General features: G+C 34.2%; 2 protein-coding genes across 3 annotated transcripts; both read left to right on the forward strand.

The window, feature by feature from the left end:
* The first annotated feature begins 8,087 nt into the window (after window positions 1-8,087).
* Window positions 8,088-13,336, forward strand: LOC129921204 (uncharacterized). Of its 2 annotated transcripts, none has more exons than XM_056002936.1 (2): window positions 8,088-8,816; window positions 12,012-13,336. In XM_056002936.1, exon 2 carries the CDS (start codon window positions 12,014-12,016, stop codon window positions 13,334-13,336), a length of 1,323 nt encoding a protein of 440 aa, XP_055858911.1. In that variant the 5' UTR covers window positions 8,088-8,816; window positions 12,012-12,013. The 2 variants fall into 2 exon arrangements, with proteins under 2 accessions (XP_055858911.1, XP_055858910.1); XM_056002935.1 differs by lacking the exon at window positions 8,088-8,816 and adding an exon at window positions 8,827-9,115.
* A 213-nt stretch (window positions 13,337-13,549) lies between these two features.
* Window positions 13,550-17,413, forward strand: LOC129910887 (uncharacterized). Its single transcript, XM_055988479.1, has one exon. The coding sequence runs from the start codon at window positions 13,550-13,552 to the stop codon at window positions 17,411-17,413; it is 3,864 nt and encodes a 1,287-aa protein (XP_055844454.1).
* Window positions 17,414-20,807: the final 3,394 nt, after the last annotated feature.

The raw sequence follows: 20,807 nt of genomic DNA on the forward strand, positions 1-20,807 counted from the left end.
CAAGTTTTGATGTGTTTAGACGCTCGGTTAACGAGATATGACGATTTAAACATTTTTAAAAGTGATTTTCTCCAAACGTGAATTTTTCAACTCCAATTGAATTGTATGCGAAGGATATCGACTCACAGAGCTAAAAAATGTATTTTCTATAAGTTTTGGACTTGTAGTTTTGTTTTTAGAGAATTTTGAATTTTGCAAGTTTTGATGTGTTTAGACGCTCGGTTAACGAGATATGACGATTTAAACATTTTTAAAAGTGATTTTCTCCAAACGTGAATTTTTCAACTCCAATTGAATTGTATGCGAAGGATATCGACTCACAGAGCACAAAAATGTATTTTCTATAAGTTTTGGACTTGTAGTTTTGTTTTTAGAGAATTTTGAATTTTGCAAGTTTTGATGTGTTTAGACGCTCGGTTAACGAGATATGACGATTTAAACATTTTTAAAAGTGATTTTCTCCAAACGTGAATTTTTCAACTCCAATTGAATTGTATGCGAAGGATATCGACTCACAGAGCACAAAAATGTATTTTCTATAAGTTTTGGACTTGTAGTTTTGTTTTTAGAGAATTTTGAATTTTGCAAGTTTTGATGTGTTTAGACGCTCGGTTAACGAGATATGACGATTTAAACATTTTTAAAAGTGATTTTCTCCAAACGTGAATTTTTCAACTCCAATTGAATTGTATGCGAAGGATATCGACTCACAGAGCACAAAAATGTATTTTCTATAAGTTTTGGACTTGTAGTTTTGTTTTTAGAGAATTTTGAATTTTGCAAGTTTTGATGTGTTTAGACGCTCGGTTAACGAGATATGACGATTTAAACATTTTTAAAAGTGATTTTCTCCAAACGTGAATTTTTCAACTCCAATTGAATTGTATGCGAAGGATATCGACTCACAGAGCACAAAAATGTATTTTCTATAAGTTTTGGACTTGTAGTTTTGTTTTTAGAGAATTTTGAATTTTGCAAGTTTTGATGTGTTTAGACGCTCGGTTAACGAGATATGACGATTTAAACATTTTTAAAAGTGATTTTCTCCAAACGTGAATTTTTCAACTCCAATTGAATTGTATGCGAAGGATATCGACTCACAGAGCACAAAAATGTATTTTCTATAAGTTTTGGACTTGTAGTTTTGTTTTTAGAGAATTTTGAATTTTGCAAGTTTTGATGTGTTTAGACGCTCGGTTAACGAGATATGACGATTTAAACATTTTTAAAAGTGATTTTCTCCAAACGTGAATTTTTCAACTCCAATTGAATTGTATGCGAAGGATATCGACTCACAGAGCACAAAAATGTATTTTCTATAAGTTTTGGACTTGTAGTTTTGTTTTTAGAGAATTTTGAATTTTGCAAGTTTTGATGTGTTTAGACGCTCGGTTAACGAGATACGACGATTTAAACATTTTTAAAAGTGATTTTCTCCAAACGTGAATTTTTCAACTCCAATTGAATTGTATGCGAAGGATATCGACTCACAGAGCACAAAAATGTATTTTCTATAAGTTTTGGACTTGTAGTTTTGTTTTTAGAGAATTTTGAATTTTGCAAGTTTTGATGTGTTTAGACGCTCGGTTAACGAGATATGACGATTTAAACATTTTTAAAAGTGATTTTCTCCAAACGTGAATTTTTCAACTCCAATTGAATTGTATGCGAAGGATATCGACTCACAGAGCACAAAAATGTATTTTCTATAAGTTTTGGACTTGTAGTTTTGTTTTTAGAGAATTTTGAATTTTGCAAGTTTTGATGTGTTTAGACGCTCGGTTAACGAGATATGACGATTTAAACATTTTTAAAAGTGATTTTCTCCAAACGTGAATTTTTCAACTCCAATTGAATTGTATGCGAAGGATATCGACTCACAGAGCTAAAAAATGTATTTTCTATAAGTTTTGGACTTTTAGTTTTGTTTTTAGAGAATTTTGAATTTTGCAAGTTTTGATGTGTTTAGACGCTCGGTTAACGAGATATGACGATTTAAACATTTTTAAAAGTGATTTTCTCCAAACGTGAATTTTTCAACTCCAATTGAATTGTATGCGAAGGATATCGACTCACAGAGCACAAAAATGTATTTTCTATAAGTTTTGGACTTGTAGTTTTGTTTTTAGAGAATTTTGAATTTTGCAAGTTTTGATGTGTTTAGACGCTCGGTTAACGAGATATGACGATTTAAACATTTTTAAAAGTGATTTTCTCCAAACGTGAATTTTTCAACTCCAATTGAATTGTATGCGAAGGATATCGACTCACAGAGCACAAAAATGTATTTTCTATAAGTTTTGGACTTGTAGTTTTGTTTTTAGAGAATTTTGAATTTTGCAAGTTTTGATGTGTTTAGACGCTCGGTTAACGAGATATGACGATTTAAACATTTTTAAAAGTGATTTTCTCCAAACGTGAATTTTTCAACTCCAATTGAATTGTATGCGAAGGATATCGACTCACAGAGCACAAAAATGTATTTTCTATAAGTTTTGGACTTGTAGTTTTGTTTTTAGAGAATTTTGAATTTTGCAAGTTTTGATGTGTTTAGACGCTCGGTTAACGAGATATGACGATTTAAACATTTTTAAAAGTGATTTTCTCCAAACGTGAATTTTTCAACTCCAATTGAATTGTATGCGAAGGATATCGACTCACAGAGCACAAAAATGTATTTTCTATAAGTTTTGGACTTGTAGTTTTGTTTTTAGAGAATTTTGAATTTTGCAAAGTTTTGATGTGTTTAGACGCTCGGTTAACGAGATATGACGATTTAAACATTTTTAAAAGTGATTTTCTCCAAACGTGAATTTTTCAACTCCAATTGAATTGTATGCGAAGGATATCGACTCACAGAGCACAAAAATGTATTTTCTATAAGTTTTGGACTTGTAGTTTTGTTTTTAGAGAATTTTGATTTTTGCAAGTTTTGATGTGTTTAGACGCTCGGTTAACGAGATATGACGATTTAAACATTTTTAAAAGTGATTTTCTCCAAACGTGAATTTTTCAACTCCAATTGAATTGTATGCGAAGGATATGGACTCACAGAGCACAAAAATGTATTTTCTATAAGTTTTGGACTTGTAGTTTTGTTTTTAGAGAATTTTGAATTTTGCAAAGTTTTGATGTGTTTAGACGCTCGGTTAACGAGATATGACGATTTAAACATTTTTAAAAGTGATTTTCTCCAAACGTGAATTTTTCAACTCCAATTGAATTGTATGCGAAGGATATCGACTCACAGAGCTAAAAAATGTATTTTCTATAAGTTTTGGACTTGTAGTTTTGTTTTTAGAGAATTTTGAATTTTGCAAGTTTTGATGTGTTTAGACGCTCGGTTAACGAGATATGACGATTTAAACATTTTTAAAAGTGATTTTCTCCAAACGTGAATTTTTCAACTCCAATTGAATTGGATGCGAAGGATATCGACTCACAGAGCACAAAAATGTATTTTCTATAAGTTTTGGACTTGTAGTTTTGTTTTAAGAGAATTTTGAATTTTGCAAGTTTTGATGTGTTTAGACGCTCGGTTAACGAGATATGACGATTTAAACATTTTTAAAAGTGATTTTCTCCAAACGTGAATTTTTCAACTCCAATTGAATTGTATGCGAAGGATATCGACTCACAGAGCACAAAAATGTATTTTCTATAAGTTTTGGACTTGTAGTTTTGTTTTTAGAGAATTTTGAATTTTGCAAGTTTTGATGTGTTTAGACGCTCGGTTAACGAGATATGACGATTTAAACATTTTTAAAAGTGATTTTCTCGAAACGTGAATTTTTCAACTCCAATTGAATTGTATGCGAAGGATATCGACTCACAGAGCACAAAAATGTATTTTCTATAAGTTTTGGACTTGTAGTTTTGTTTTTAGAGAATTTTGAATTTTGCAAAGTTTTGATGTGTTTAGACGCTCGGTTAACGGGATATGACGATTTAAACATTTTTAAAAGTGATTTTCTCCAAACGTGAATTTTTCAACTCCAATTGAATTGTATGCGAAGGATATCGACTCACAGAGCACAAAAATGTATTTTCTATAAGTTTTGGACTTGTAGTTTTGTTTTTAGAGAATTTTGAATTTTGCAAGTTTTGATGTGTTTAGACGCTCGGTTAACGAGATATGACGATTTAAACATTTTTAAAAGTGATTTTCTCCAAACGTGAATTTTTCAACTCCAATTGAATTGTATGCGAAGGATATGGACTCACAGAGCACAAAAATGTATTTTCTATAAGTTTTGGACTTGTAGTTTTGTTTTTAGAGAATTTTGAATTTTGCAAAGTTTTGATGTGTTTAGACGCTCGGTTAACGAGATATGACGATTTAAACATTTTTAAAAGTGATTTTCTCCAAACGTGAATTTTTCAACTCCAATTGAATTGGATGCGAAGGATATCGACTCACAGAGCACAAAAATGTATTTTCTATAAGTTTTGGACTTGTAGTTTTGTTTTAACCCTAGTTTACATCCCCAAAAAAATTACTACTTTTCTTGCCTGGGGTGTGTTACACCCCAACAGTTTTAAGTGCATATATTTGTTTAAATTAATGTTCTGGTGCATTGTTTATGTTTTTTTCAATCGAGTTGACATTAAAATTGTTTTTATTTATGAAAACGTGTATTGTTCGGCAAAATTTAAAGCGATTTTGTAGATAAGTGCTAAAAGCTTTGCAATTTATCAAAAATTAAGTATGAAAATATTGTTTTCCAACATAATTGTTAAAAGTTAAATAAATTTGTAAATGTAATTTTTGTTTTAGTGTCTAATTTACATGGATAAATTATTGAAAAAATATAATAAAGGTGATGAAAAAGAAAGAGCAACTGCGTTGAGAGCAATGCTAGACTTGGGTTCCAAAACCCAGGAAACATGTGCTGCTTTCAACAGAGCAGATTGCAGTTTTTGGACCTCAAAATAAACCTGTCATGATATTGGTCTATAACGGAACAAAAGGAGTCGACTTTTTTGACCAAATGGTATCTTTATATTCATGTTCTCACCAAACCAATCGGTGGCTTATGGTTGTATTTTACAAATTATTGGATATTTCAGCATTAGCCACAGTTATTATTTTTCGCCATTTTAACCCTCCTTCAAGAAATACAAAGTTATTTAAACGAAAGCTTATCCAACTTGCAGAAGAACAAATGGAAATAGAGTTGGATGATAGTTCGCATCCTTCTATAGAAAAATGGTTATCCAAAGCTAGTCTTGATGCTCTCTATGATGCAGTATGGGAAGACAATCGTAGTTTTTCGTTCAGTTGACGAGAAGCTTCCACGAAAACAGGTATTGCTAATCATAAAAAAAACGTTCGAATAAATGCCACCTTTGTCCGAGAGCAGACGACAGGAAATCGAGATCAACTCGCGATGGTTGTGAAAAAAACACTTGTCATCGCCACATCAATAAAGTTTGTACTTAATTTCTCCCAGAACTTCGATCTATACCAGAATAAGTTTACACATCGAAATCTTAATTATAATTTACTTATAATTCATAAAAAATTAAATAAACACTAAAGAAAAATTGATTTATTTCACATTTTGGTCATTGGGGTGTAACACACCCCAGGCAAGTGTGGACGACCTTTTTTCACACGAAATTTCCAAAAAATCAAGTTGAAGCTCTTTGATAAAATAAAGAAGAAAACTATTTAGAAAAAAGAATTTTGTTCACTGATTTTTTATCCCAAGTCGAAAAACTGATTTTCGAAAAAGTTACAAACATTTAAAAGTCGTCTGGGGTGTATCACACCCCAGGATGTAAACTAGGGTTAAGAGAATTTTGAATTTTGCAAGTTTTGATGTGTTTAGACGCTCGGTTAACGAGATATGACGATTTAAACATTTTTAAAAGTGATTTTCTCCAAACGTGAATTTTTCAACTCCAATTGAATTGTATGCGAAGGATATCGACTCACAGAGCACAAAAATGTATTTTCTATAAGTTTTGGACTTGTAGTTTTGTTTTTAGAGAATTTTGAATTTTGCAAGTTTTGATGTGTTTAGACGCTCGGTTAACGAGATATGACGATTTAAACATTTTTAAAAGTGATTTTCTCCAAACGTGAATTTTTCAACTCCAATTGAATTGTATGCGAAGGATATCGACTCACAGAGCACAAAAATGTATTTTCTATAAGTTTTGGACTTGTAGTTTTGTTTTTAGAGAATTTTGAATTTTGCAAGTTTTGATGTGTTTAGACGCTCGGTTAACGAGATATGACGATTTAAACATTTTTAAAAGTGATTTTCTCCAAACGTGAATTTTTCAACTCCAATTGAATTGTATGCGAAGGATATCGACTCACAGAGCACAAAAATGTATTTTCTATAAGTTTTGGACTTGTAGTTTTGTTTTTAGAGAATTTTGAATTTTGCAAGTTTTGATGTGTTTAGACGCTCGGTTAACGAGATATGACGATTTAAACATTTTTAAAAGTGATTTTCTCCAAACGTGAATTTTTCAACTCCAATTGAATTGTATGCGAAGGATATCGACTCACAGAGCACAAAAATGTATTTTCTATAAGTTTTGGACTTGTAGTTTTGTTTTTAGAGAATTTTGAATTTTGCAAAGTTTTGATGTGTTTAGACGCTCGGTTAACGAGATATGACGATTTAAACATTTTTAAAAGTGATTTTCTCCAAACGTGAATTTTTCAACTCCAATTGAATTGTATGCGAAGGATATCGACTCACAGAGCACAAAAATGTATTTTCTATAAGTTTTGGACTTGTAGTTTTGTTTTTAGAGAATTTTGAATTTTGCAAGTTTTGATGTGTTTAGACGCTCGGTTAACGAGATATGACGATTTAAACATTTTTAAAAGTGATTTTCTCCAAACGTGAATTTTTCAACTCCAATTGAATTGTATGCGAAGGATATCGACTCACAGAGCACAAAAATGTATTTTCTATAAGTTTTGGACTTGTAGTTTTGTTTTTAGAGAATTTTGAATTTTGCAAGTTTTGATGTGTTTAGACGCTCGGTTAACGAGATATGACGATTTAAACATTTTTAAAAGTGATTTTCTCCAAACGTGAATTTTTCAACTCCAATTGAATTGTATGCGAAGGATATCGACTCACATAGCACAAAAATGTATTTTCTATAAGTTTTGGACTTGTAGTTTTGTTTTTAGAGAATTTTGAATTTTGCAAAGTTTTGATGTGTTTAGACGCTCGGTTAACGAGATATGACGATTTAAACATTTTTAAAAGTGATTTTCTCCAAACGTGAATTTTTCAACTCCAATTGAATTGGATGCGAAGGATATCGACTCACAGAGCACAAAAATGTATTTTCTATAAGTTTTGGACTTGTAGTTTTGTTTTTAGAGAATTTTGAATTTTGCAAGTTTTGATGTGTTTAGACGCTCGGTTAACGAGATATGACGATTTAAACATTTTTAAAAGTGATTTTCTCCAAACGTGAATTTTTCAACTCCAATTGAATTGTATGCGAAGGATATCGACTCACAGAGCACAAAAATGTATTTTCTATAAGTTTTGGACTTGTAGTTTTGTTTTTAGAGAATTTTGAATTTTGCAAAGTTTTGATGTGTTTAGACGCTCGGTTAACGAGATATGACGATTTAAACATTTTTAAAAGTGATTTTCTCCAAACGTGAATTTTTCAACTCCAATTGAATTGTATGCGAAGGATATCGACTCACAGAGCACAAAAATGTATTTTCTATAAGTTTTGGACTTGTAGTTTTGTTTTTAGAGAATTTTGAATTTTGCAAGTTTTGATGTGTTTAGACGCTCGGTTAACGAGATATGACGATTTAAACATTTTTAAAAGTGATTTTCTCCAAACGTGAATTTTTCAACTCCAATTGAATTGTATGCGAAGGATATCGACTCACAGAGCACAAAAATGTATTTTCTATAAGTTTTGGACTTGTAGTTTTGTTTTTAGAGAATTTTGAATTTTGCAAGTTTTGATGTGTTTAGACGCTCGGTTAACGAGATATGACGATTTAAACATTTTTAAAAGTGATTTTCTCCAAACGTGAATTTTTCAACTCCAATTGAATTGTATGCGAAGGATATTGTATCGAACCGACATGCAATACAAAAGATTGTAAGCGTATTTGTGAATGTATTTGTATTTGTATTTGTATAGAATAATGTCTGCCATTTTGGTTTGTGTTAATGTTGGTAAATCTACCTCTTTTTGATTGCTTTTAAGTAGTTCAGTTCACAGTTCAGTTCTCTCTATAACCCGGTACAGAACAGTTGTTGTGCATGTCGGTCGAGTATTTATTTCTAAATAAATAATTGTGTAAACGTAGTAAAGTTAATAGAATAAAAGAAGATATAGATTATAATAGAGTAGAGAATATACAATGTGAATTAACGTACAGAATATAAAATATTTGATTAAGAACGTTTAATGTACAGAATTCTTGTTATAAATAAATTTATTACTATAGTCGGGTTTTCTCCATCTTGGTTTCCCGACTCTAAAAGTGTTTGTCTTTTTATTTGTTATTAACGGAAATCTACAGTCCAAAAATATACATTGGTCCACGTCGAGTCGGATATAGTTAACTCGCGCATAAAACAAATATTCTAAAAAGTAACGATCCTGTATAAAATCCGTTACAGTGGATCGTTACACAAACACAATTCAGTGCACACAAAAAGAAGCAGAGAAAGAAAATAACACATACGTGTGTCATAGTATAGGTTCATGCTAGGTAGCAACCGCTCAGCAGCTACCTCTCGTTTATGCCTTCTGCTCTTTTTACTTCAGTTGATAACCGAACACCAGACAGTGCGGAAGTGAGTAGTTATTTAAAAAAAAAAAAAAACAAAACAAACAAAAACTATCAAAAACTTACAAACTATAATAAATAAAACATAGAAATAAAGTGTACAGAAAGTAAAATATAATAAATAAAACATAGAAATAAAGTGTACAGAAAGTAAAATATAATAAATAAAACATAGAAATAAAGTGTACAGAAAGTAAAAAATATAATAAAAATATATATATATAAAGTGTACAGAAGAAGCATACAAAGAAGTATAGAAAGTGCGGCAGAAAGCCCAGAAAAGAAATTTACAAACTAAAAATTCAGGTATGTGAAACAATTTTTAAAATTTTTTTTATCATTAGTGTTTGCATGCTCAAAGAACATGTTTGAACGTGCACAGAATATTGTATTTTTTCTCGGTTGTCGTATGTAGCGGCGTTCTTTTTTTTCTTTGCCATAATGGCGACGCCACCAACCACCATGGTTGCTATGCATAGTTATATGTCTGCTTGGCTGAAGCGACAGTGCATAGTATACACACCAAGATAAGGGTGTCGGTATATCTTAAACAAAACATTGACAACTGAGAGAATACACACAGAAAGAAAATTTGTACAGACGAGCATGAGTAAGAGCATACATTAAAACACGTATGCACATGCTCATGTGGATAGAAAATAAGAAAGAATAAGAACGGGTTGTTCTCTTAAAAAAGGGCGGTGCCTGTTTCTCTCTCACGTATTTGCAGTGAGGCATGCACGTGTATATGTGGAAGAAGCAGCACAGTGTACAGAACGAAGGTACGAAACTTGAAACGGGCACTGGTTACTAAGAGAGAACACACAGCATGTGAAAAGAAAAATAAATAACAAGCTGCGCAGAACAATTGCGCATATAAAAAAGGGGTATAGATATAAATAGAAAAAATGTAACTACTACTAAGAGAGAACACACAGCATGTGAAAAGAAAAATAAATAACAAGCTGCGCAGAACAATTGCGCATATAAAAAAGGGGTATAGATATAAAAAGAAAAAATGTAGTTACCGTTCGAAAACGAATGTTGACATTAAAAATGTACAGATGCATACAGAAGAAACAAATTGAGATTTTTTCTTTCCGTTTAAACTAAAACTGTAGGGTATTATGTGCGACGCGCTGCTGTATCTTTAATAGGAGCACATGCTATAATTCGAGTTAAGGAATTTGGCAACTGTGAAACTTTAAAGTGCGAATGCGCGGAACACAGTTAAGCTTTATTAGGGTTAAATGCTAATTCAAGTTAATGGATTTAGCAAATATAAGTTTCAGAGTAGGTCTAGCTATATTAATTTCATAGATTTAATTTTTTTTTTTTTTTTTTTTTGCTACAATTCGAAAATGAATTTAGTAAAATATAAGTTGAATAGATTCAACATGAATACGGGTACAGATGCGCAGAGCGCAATTAGATTTGATTACATTTATTTGCTACAATTCAAAAAAAAAAAAAAAAAAAAATTTAATTTAGTAAAAATATATATATATTGTAAATAAATAAAGATGCATATGCACACAACGGAGTTAGATTTTGTTAAGGTTGCATACGTGCTTAGAGTTCGAGTTAATGAATTTGGCAAATATAAAACTTTAAGATACAGATTTAACTAAATCAGATTCAATTGTATTAGCAGCTACAATTCAAAAAAAATGAATTTAATAGAATACATATATACAGTACAGATGCGCAGTCAGATTAAGTTTCAAGTTATACGCTATAATTCAAGTTAATGATTTAGCAGTTAAAAAAAAAAAATAGATAAATGAAAGTACAGATGCGCAGGACGCAATTAGAGTTGAATATATTTACATGCTGCTGTTCGAGAATGAAAAACATGGGAAAATTTTTAATAAGGGTGCGTATGCACGCACCGCCGTTAGTTTTTGTTAAGGTTGCGTACGTGCTAAAATTCGAGTTAATGAGTTTGGCAGGTGTGAGACTTTAAAAAACAGGTTTAGGGAGATTAGGTCAATTGTATTTAATCATTGCATTTTAAAATCAAAATATATATTATAAAATAAAAAATACAGATGCGCGGAGCGCAATCAGCTTCAAAAATATTTTGTTACAACGGTATAAAATTATAAAAAAAAAAGGTGCAGATGCGCAGGACGCAATCCGATGATAGTAAATGTAAAGTATAGACGCGCAAGCCGAAATGAAATTTGAACACATTTACATGCTCAAAAAAAAAAAAAAAATGAAGCCAGCAGTTAAATTTTTTTATAAAAAATATATATGCGCGTAGCGCAGCTGGGTCTTGTTTGAGGTTGCATACGCGCCAGAATTCGAGTTAATGAGTTTGGCGGGTGTGGGACTTCAAAATACAGATTCAGTAAAACTGGATTCAATTGTATTTAATTACTATAATTCAAATGAATTTGGCAGATAAAATTGAATACAGTTACGTAATAAGAAATCATTTTCAAATAAGTATAGATGCTACTATTCAAAAATGAATTTAGCAAGTAGATTTAAGCAAAGAAAATTAAGTATAGATGCTACTATTCGAAAATGAATTTAGCAATTAAAATTTTTTAAACAAGTACAGATGCGCGCAGCACAGTCAGATTAAAAATGTACTAGTGCTATATTTCAAAACGAATTCAGTAAGACAAAATTGAAGAAAATGTACAGATACGTGCAGTACAGTTAGAAAAACACTTAAATCCATTTAAAAATGGGGAGAAAGAATACAACCAAACAGATTCAAGGTTGAAGACATTTACAAATATGTATGATAGCCGATCGTTAAGATCGTTAAGGTAGTCAGGCACGGGGGAAGAATTTAAAGCCCAAATCTACTCATTAGAAGCTCATACGCCGCGTCGGTACTGTTGTACGGGCGTGCATGGACGATTTGTACTGGCCATATAAGAAGTTCATGCTCGTTCGTATTTACAGTCAGATGTCCTCAACCTCTCTCCAATTGATAACAAGAATGCACGGTTTTAGTTGTCATGTCTCAAAACCTCAGTATTTCAGTATAGTAGTACAGGATCTTGGTAGTACAGAAAGTCCTAGTAACAGGTTGCTTGTTCGGGCCACTTAACGTGGATTGTTTATAAAAAACGTAGGGGAAGACATGACATGGGATATGCATACATATTATCTACAAATCTACAAACACAAATGAGAATTTTTAGTAATTTCTTTTTCTTTTTACCTCGAAATTGTATAGAAATGGCGACGAACAGGGCACGCTCTTCGGCGAATGCCATCAAAAGCGCCAAGCTTTTTGTACAGACGGAGGAATTCCAGTCGCTGACGCTATACCAAGCAAAGCTAAGACTGGCAACCTTGGAGGGTGACTGGGCAAAGTACCAGAATCTGGCCGACGACTCTTTGGACGTAGTCAGCAAGAAAGATCTACCCAAGATTTTGGGCGAAATCGAGGCAGTTCGCAACGACTACTTCACTGCCGGGGCTGCCCTCCAACAAAAAGTACAGGAGTCGATACCATCATCGTCAGTACAGGGGTCAACGTTGTCGGAAGGCGACAACAGACAAATCCAAGTAGAAGTCAATATGCCTTTCCAACAGCACGACTTAAACAACACGTGGGGGAGCTTCGATGGGGCTTACACCAAGTGGATAGGTTTCCACGACAGGTTCAAGGCCGCCATCCACGACAATCCGAAAGTATCTCCAGCATTCAAGTTCCAGTATCTAAAGAACTCACTTGTTGGTCGTGCTGCCCGAGCACTTGGCGAGTGGCAATTGTCTGAGGAAAATTATAACGAAGCCTGGGACCGCCTAAATCAGGTGTACAACAAGAGGTACCTCATAGGCCGCGAGCATCTAAGGCAAATCATCTCGCTTCCCGAAATCAGAGGCCGTCCAAGTGCCAATACGCTCCAAAGAATGGCTGACGCGACACACGAAGCTTTGAGGCAACTAAAAGCACTTGACTTGCCAGTTGAACACTGGGACTTCTTTATAGTCCATTTGCTATGCGAAAAGTTTGACCAGGAGACAGCCAGGCAATGGGAGCTGCAGCGGGAATCAGAGCAGCCAAAATTGTCAACACTATTAGCGTTCATAGATAAACAGGCAGCTGCACTGTGCAGTGTGACAGTGGAACAGCAAGCACGAAATGCCAGCACAAGTTATAAAGAAGAAAGGCAAAGGACAGCTAAAGTACAAGACACAAAACCCGCTGTAAGCGGCAGACCCCAGCCACTAAGGAAAGCCTGCGAGGTGTGTGGCTCCTGGCACCCGATCTGGGAGTGCCCAGAATTCGCATCATTATCATTCAGAGGCAAAGGAGACTTCATAGAAAGGCGAGCGCTGTGCCCGAATTGCCTAAAACATGGGCATAAGGAAAATAATTGTTTCATGCGAGGCTGCGCAAGATGTCCAGGGGCACCCAAGCATAACATATTTTTATGCCCAATGAAAGAAGTCCTAAAACCAATGCTTCCATTGATACGCAATGAAGAGGAGAAAGCAGGAACCAGAGGTGCAATGCGCAAAAGGGGGGTCTACAAGGCGAAGAACGAATGACGCCAGAATAAAGGTCTTGGATGCGCTAAAAGATACAAACATACAAACAATCGTATAGGCAACAGAAGGAATAATCGTACAGACAACATCAAAAACAAGAATCGTACAGATAACATCAAAATTAATAATCGTACAGACAATATCAAAATTAATAATCGTACAGGCAACAACATTCGTACAGTCAACATTAAAGACGAGGATCGTATAGACAACATGAGAAACAACAATCAAACAAAAAGAATAAAATATGAAGATGAAAAGTTCGGTACAGATAAAGCATCAAATAAAAGATGCAGCAAAGAAAATGTAGAATGTAAGGTATTTTCAAAGAAATTTCGCTCAATAAATGATGAAAATTATGTGCATGTTGTTCACAATTTAGAAATTAAGACAGATTTTATTCCCACAGCAATGGTAAGAATCGAAGCCGATGGATTTATTTATGGTCCATATAGGGCAATGTTAGACACAGGGGCTCACATCAACCTGATGGTTGACAGGTTGAGAAGAGATTTAAAGGTACAAACGAAACAGGCGTCAGGAAAGCTAGTAGGTATTAACGGTAGTCCATTTACAATAACACGACAAGCCATGGTCAAGATATTACCGTGGTACAGTACAGACTCTTTCAAAAGCCACGAAAGCGAATCATTTTGGTTTCTTCCAGAAGAAAGTCAATGGAATCCCATTCTACCTACACGTACGACAGAGGCTGTTGAAGTAGGCAACATAGACCCACATAAATATGCAGATCCAGAATATTATAAGTCAAGGCAAATAGAGATTTTGTTGGGAGTAGATTTTTTCGCAAAATCCATAAAATCAGTATTTAAGAAAAATGAAGATGGTACAGTTTTATTAGAGACGACGCTAGGTTTAGTAGTACTAGGCTCAAATCTGTTCAGGTACAATGATCAAGTAAATGTTTGTTCAACTGTAGAATATTCAGAAAGCGACCAGTTAGATAATCTTCTAAAGAGACTCTGGGAAATGGATGAAATCAAGTCATGTTCTCAGAGAACAGAAGAAGAAGAATTGGTAGAACAACACTTCCAACAAAACCACTATCGTGACAAAGATGGTGTATTTGTGGTAAAGATGCCACTCAAAGAAGAGTTTAAAGATATAGGCAGCTCACGAGAGACAGCTTTGCGTAGGTTCACATATCTAGAAAGAAGATTAGAGAAAAATGAGCAGATGAAAAATGCTTACGTCCAGAAAATGAGAGAAAGTATCCAACTAGGTCATGTACAGGTAGCTAATAGAAGCCCTAGAGCTAGCAATATAGTCTATTATATACCACATCATTGTATAGAAAAGAAATTCCGTATAGTATATGATGCAAGCTGTCGCACGAATAAAGGTATATCATTGAATGAAATACAAATGTTAGGTGAGAAACTGCAAAGGGACTTGCATGAGATAATCATGCGCTTCAGAAGACATCGTATAGCAATTTGCGCTGACATTAAGAAGATGTTCAATCAAGTCAGGCTTAACAAAGAACAATGGGATCTACAACGCATATTTTGGAGAGAAAACAGGTATGAACAACTCAAAGAATACTGGTTAACAGTCGTCACATTTGGTCTGACTTCGTCAGCACACCTGGCAGTGCGTTCAGTACTACAAGCAGCCAAAGAAGCTCAACACAACTACCCAGAAGCAGCCAACGCAATTAAGAATGACTTTTATATAGACGATTGTGCCACTGGTGAAACCGACGATAAGAAAGCCATTCAGTTAGCAAAGGAGATGTATGAAATATTAAAGGGAGCTGGTTTCGAATTATGTCAGTGGAAATCAAACTCCAAGAGATTCATGGAAGAACTTCACGCTGGCACAGTTGACCCCACCATGGTGTTTTCGGGGGAAGAGAAATCATCCATTTTAGGCCTTAAATGGCTAATTGTTTCAGATCAATTCACTTATGAGGTGAAAACACCACGTCTAGTAGGGACTCTCACCAAAAGAAAAGTAGTAAGCTGCGTAGCACAGCTCTATGACCCAAACGGCTATATTTCCCCAGTCACAGTAATAGGGAAAATAATCATTCAAGACATTTGGAGATTAGGTACAGGGTGGGACGAAAGAGTCTCGTCAGGTATAGAAGAAAGATGGAAAGAGTACTGGAATGGGATAATGGGCCTAGAGAATTTTCGTATAGACAGATGGTTAGGCACCACTGGTGCATCAGGTATACAACTTCATGGTTTTTCAGATGCCTCAAGTGCAGCCTACGGTGCAGTTATTTACGTTCGTACAGAAAACACAAATGGCACAGGTAAAGGGAGGTTACTCATATCAAAGACGCGTTTAGCCCCATTAAGGACCATCACGATTCCCAGGTTAGAGCTAGCAGCTGCAGAGTTGCTATCAAGGTTGTTAGTAGAAGTAAGAAATTCCATGGAATGGATAGATACGCCATGCTTTCTATGGTCAGACTCGTCAGTTGTACTGCACTGGATAAGGAAGCTTCCATGCGACCTAAAAACTTATGTTGCCAATCGTGTCTCGTCCATACAGTCGAACACACAGGCTAAATGCTGGCACTATGTCAATACAAAAGAAAACCCAGCTGATTTACTGAGTAGAGGTGTACAGACGTCTGCGTTAGCAGACAATAAACTATGGTTGGAAGGGCCCAAGTGGCTCCAACAACCACGTACAGATTGGCCTGAAACAGGTCTTGGTAAAGAATGGCCAGAGACAGGCCTAAGTACAGGTTGGCCGGATGGAGGCCTTAGTACAGATACATCAATAGAAGTAAAGAGAGAGTTTAAAGTTTGTATAGTAGTAAAATTGAAACCACAATTATGCATAGGTTTAAAGAAAAAGGGTTACAATGTTCCACTTTTTGAATATACAGATAAGTTAGAAAGGTTAGTCAACATAGTTAGCTATATGATTCGTTTCATAGATAATTGGTCCAAAAAGCCAACCTTTAAAATTAGAGTACAGAGACGCAAAAGCAAAGTACAGGTGCCAACCTTGGCAGAAAGAGCAAGAGCAATGGCATATCTCTTGCGCAAGTCACAGGAAGAACGCTATGGTAAGGAGATAACATGGCTGAAGAAGAGGAAAGGTCTCCCAGAAGGAAGTGATCTGGGACCGCTCAATCCACTTCTAGATGCACAGAACATACTTAGAGTAGGTGGTAGATTAGACAGAAGCAGCAACTCATACGAGATGAATCATCCTGCAATCGTTCCCAATGGATCAAGGCTAGCATGGTTAATTGTAAATCACGCACACCACAACACAAAACATGGTGCAGTACAGATTATGATGCAATTTGTAAGAGAGAAATACTGGATCCCGAAACTAAGGAGTGAACTAAGGGGCTATTTGCACAAATGTGTCGTATGTGCAAGGTACAGTTGCAAACTGGGGCAACAGTTGATGTCCGAGCTACCAGCAGATAGAGTACAAATAGGCAAGCCGTTCGTCCATTGTGGTGTAGACTACGCAGGACCCTTTGAGATCAAGATGTTAGACAAAAAGGGCGAACAGATAACACGAAGCAAGTGCTGGGTGGCAATTTTTGTATGTCTCAAAACAAGAGCTGTGCATATAGATCTCGTCACAGATCTAACCTCGCTATCATTTATAGCATGCTATGAACGTTTTATAGCCAGAAGAGGCAGATGTGAAAGGATGTATAGTGACAACGGCACAACCTTTGTAGGTACCAACAACGAACTAAAAAGAGCTATAGATAAATGGACAGGAGATGCAACAATATCGCATCTAAACAGCAAACACACTGAATGGCATTTCATGACGCCAGCCGCTCCTCATCAAGGCGGTATTTACGAAGCAGCCGTAAAGTCCATGAAGTATCATCTAAAGAGAGTCGTTGGGCTAAAGAAACTGTCCTATGAGCAAATGTCGACTCTATTGACGCAAATCGAAGCCATACTCAACTCGAGGCCAATCCATCCACTGAGCGATGACCCTTCAGATGTACAGGCTCTTACACCTGCCCACTTTCTCGTAGGTGAGCCAACCATATTACCGATTCCATTTGATGTCAGCGACCAGCCAGGTACCGCAGGAGTTAGACTCTGGAAGTAGCGCCAGATGATGCTCAAGCATTTCTGGAATAGATGGAGCACCGAATATCTCGTCACTCTCCAACAGCGTAAGAAATGGCGTAGAGAAAGAGAGAAGCTCCGCATTGGGCAACTGGTGACCATAGCTAGCGAAAACTTTCCACCAGCGCACTGGGCGTTAGGCAGAATCCATGAGCTCATAACTAGCAAGGACGGATTGGTAAGATCTGTAGTTGTGCAGACGGAAACAGGTAAGCTTAGCCGACCAGTACAAAAAATTTGTGTAATTCCAATAGAATCAGAAAAACTTTTAAGTAATGATATAAACATGTTGTAAAGATAAAAAGTACAGTAAAATTAAAATAAAAACACTATGTAATAGCATATGTACAGAATAAGTTTGAAATGTATGTAAACGTAAAGAGATAAGCACGTTGTAAAGAGTAAGGTATAACGAAATTAAAATAAAATACTGCGTAATAACACATGTACACAATAATGTTGAAATATATGTAAAGATTGAGTTAAGATACTTTGAAGGTCAGAATAAATGTAAAAGTTAATTGTAAGGAAATGAAAGCATTATGTATACTAACCAATGTAATCTATATTTTTTATCAAATTTAATTCAAACGAAACAATAGATGAATAACAAGAATAATAATAATAACAATGTAAAAGAAATAATATATAAATAAGAACAGACTAAAACTATATAAATTATGTACAATTCAAAAGGAAAAATGATAAATGTTTAACTTTAGAGGATAATATAAAAATTGTTAATTTTTGCTGGCACTGTATCGAACCGACATGCAATACAAAAGATTGTAAGCGTATTTGTGAATGTATTTGTATTTGTATTTGTATAGAATAATGTCTGCCATTTTGGTTTGTGTTAATGTTGGTAAATCTACCTCTTTTTGATTGCTTTTAAGTAGTTCAGTTCACAGTTCAGTTCTCTCTATAACCCGGTACAGAACAGTTGTTGTGCATGTCGGTCGAGTATTTATTTCTAAATAAATAATTGTGTAAACGTAGTAAAGTTAATAGAATAAAAGAAGATATAGATTATAATAGAGTAGAGAATATACAATGTGAATTAACGTACAGAATATAAAATATTTGATTAAGAACGTTTAATGTACAGAATTCTTGTTATAAATAAATTTATTACTATAGTCGGGTTTTCTCCATCTTGGTTTCCCGACTCTAAAAGTGTTTGTCTTTTTATTTGTTATTAACGGAAATCTACAGTCCAAAAATATACAGATATCGACTCACAGAGCTAAAAAATGTATTTTCTATAAGTTTTGGACTTGTAGTTTTGTTTTTAGAGAATTTTGAATTTTGCAAGTTTTGATGTGTTTAGACGCTCGGTTAACGAGATATGACGATTTAAACATTTTTAAAAGTGATTTTCTCTAAACGTGAATTTTTCAACTCCAATTGAATTGTATGCGAAGGATATCGACTCACAGAGCACAAAAATGTATTTTCTATAAGTTTTGGACTTGTAGTTTTGTTTTTAGAGAATTTTGAATTTTGCAAGTTTTGATGTGTTTAGACGCTCGGTTAACGAGATATGACGATTTAAACATTTTTAAAAGTGATTTTCTCCAAACGTGAATTTTTCAACTCCAATTGAATTGTATGCGAAGGATATCGACTCACAGAGCACAAAAATGTATTTTCTATAAGTTTTGGACTTGTAGTTTTGTTTTTAGAGAATTTTGAATTTTGCAAGTTTTGATGTGTTTAGACGCTCGGTTAACGAGATATGACGATTTAAACATTTTTAAAAGTGATTTTCTCCAAACGTGAATTTTTCAACTCCAATTGAATTGTATGCGAAGGATATCGACTCACAGAGCACAAAAATGTATTTTCTATAAGTTTTGGACTTGTAGTTTTGTTTTTAGAGAATTTTGAATTTTGCAAGCTTTGATGTGCTTAGACGCTCGGTTAACGAGATATGACGATTTAAACATTTTTAAAAGTGATTTTCTCCAAACGTGAATTTTTCAACTCCAATTGAATTGTATGCGAAGGATATCGACTCACAGAGCACAAAAATGTATTTTCTATAAGTTTTGGACTTGTAGTTTTGTTTTTAGAGAATTTTGAATTTTGCAAAGTTTTGATGTGTTTAGACTCTCGGTTAACGAGATATGACGATTTAAACATTTTTAAAAGTGATTTTCTCCAAACGTGAATTTTTCAACTCCAATTGAATTGTATGCGAAGGATATCGACTCACAGAGCACAAAAATGTATTTTCTATAAGTTTTGGACTTGTAGTTTTGTTTTTAGAGAATTTTGAATTTTGCAAAGTTTTGATGTGTTTAGACGCTCGGTTAACGAGATATGACGATTTAAACATTTTTAAAAGTGATTTTCTCCAAACGTGAATTTTTCAACTCCAATTGAATTGTATGCGAAGGATATCGACTCACAGAGCACAAAAATGTATTTTCTATAAGTTTTGGACTTGTAGTTTTGTTTTTAGAGAATTTTGAATTTTGCAAGTTTTGATGTGTTTAGACGCTCGGTTAACGAGATATGACGATTTAAACATTTTTAAAAGTGATTTTCTCCAAACGTGAATTTTTCAACTCCAATTGAATTGTATGCGAAGGATATCGACTCACAGAGCACAAAAATGTATTTTCTATAAGTTTTGGACTTGTAGTTTTGTTTTTAGAGAATTTTGAATTTTGCAAGTTTTGATGTGTTTAGACGCTCGGTTAACGAGATATGACGATTTAAACATTTTTAAAAGTGATTTTCTCCAAACGTGAATTTTTCAACTCCAATTGAATTGTATGCGAAGGATATCGACTCACAGAGCACAAAAATGTATTTTCTATAAGTTTTGGACTTGTAGTTTTGTTTTTAGAGAATTTTGAATTTTGCAAAGTTTTGATGTGTTTAGACGCTCGGTTAACGAGATATGACGATTTAAACATTTTTAAAAGTGATTTTCTCCAAACGTGAATTTTTCAACTCCAATTGAATTGTATGCGAAGGATATCGACTCACAGAGCACAAAAATGTATTTTCTATAAGTTTTGGACTTGTAGTTTTGTTTTTAGAGAATTTTGAATTTTGCAAAGTTTTGATGTTTAGACGCTCGGTTAACGAGATATGACGATTAAAACATTTTTAAAAGTGATTTTCTCCAAACGTGAATTTTTCAACTCCAATTGAATTGTATGCGAAGGATATCGACTCACAGAGCACAAAAATGTATTTTCTATAAGTTTTGGACTTGTAGTTTTGTTTTTAGAGAATTTTGAATTTTGCAAGTTTTGATGTGTTTAGACGCTCGGTTAACGAGATATGACGATTTAAACATTTTTAAAAGTGATTTTCTCCAAACGTGAATTTTTCAACTCCAATTGAATTGTATGCGA

Source organism: Episyrphus balteatus, chromosome 1 (genome assembly GCF_945859705.1).
Source record: "Episyrphus balteatus chromosome 1, idEpiBalt1.1, whole genome shotgun sequence".
Lineage (NCBI taxonomy): Eukaryota > Metazoa > Arthropoda > Insecta > Diptera > Syrphidae > Episyrphus > Episyrphus balteatus.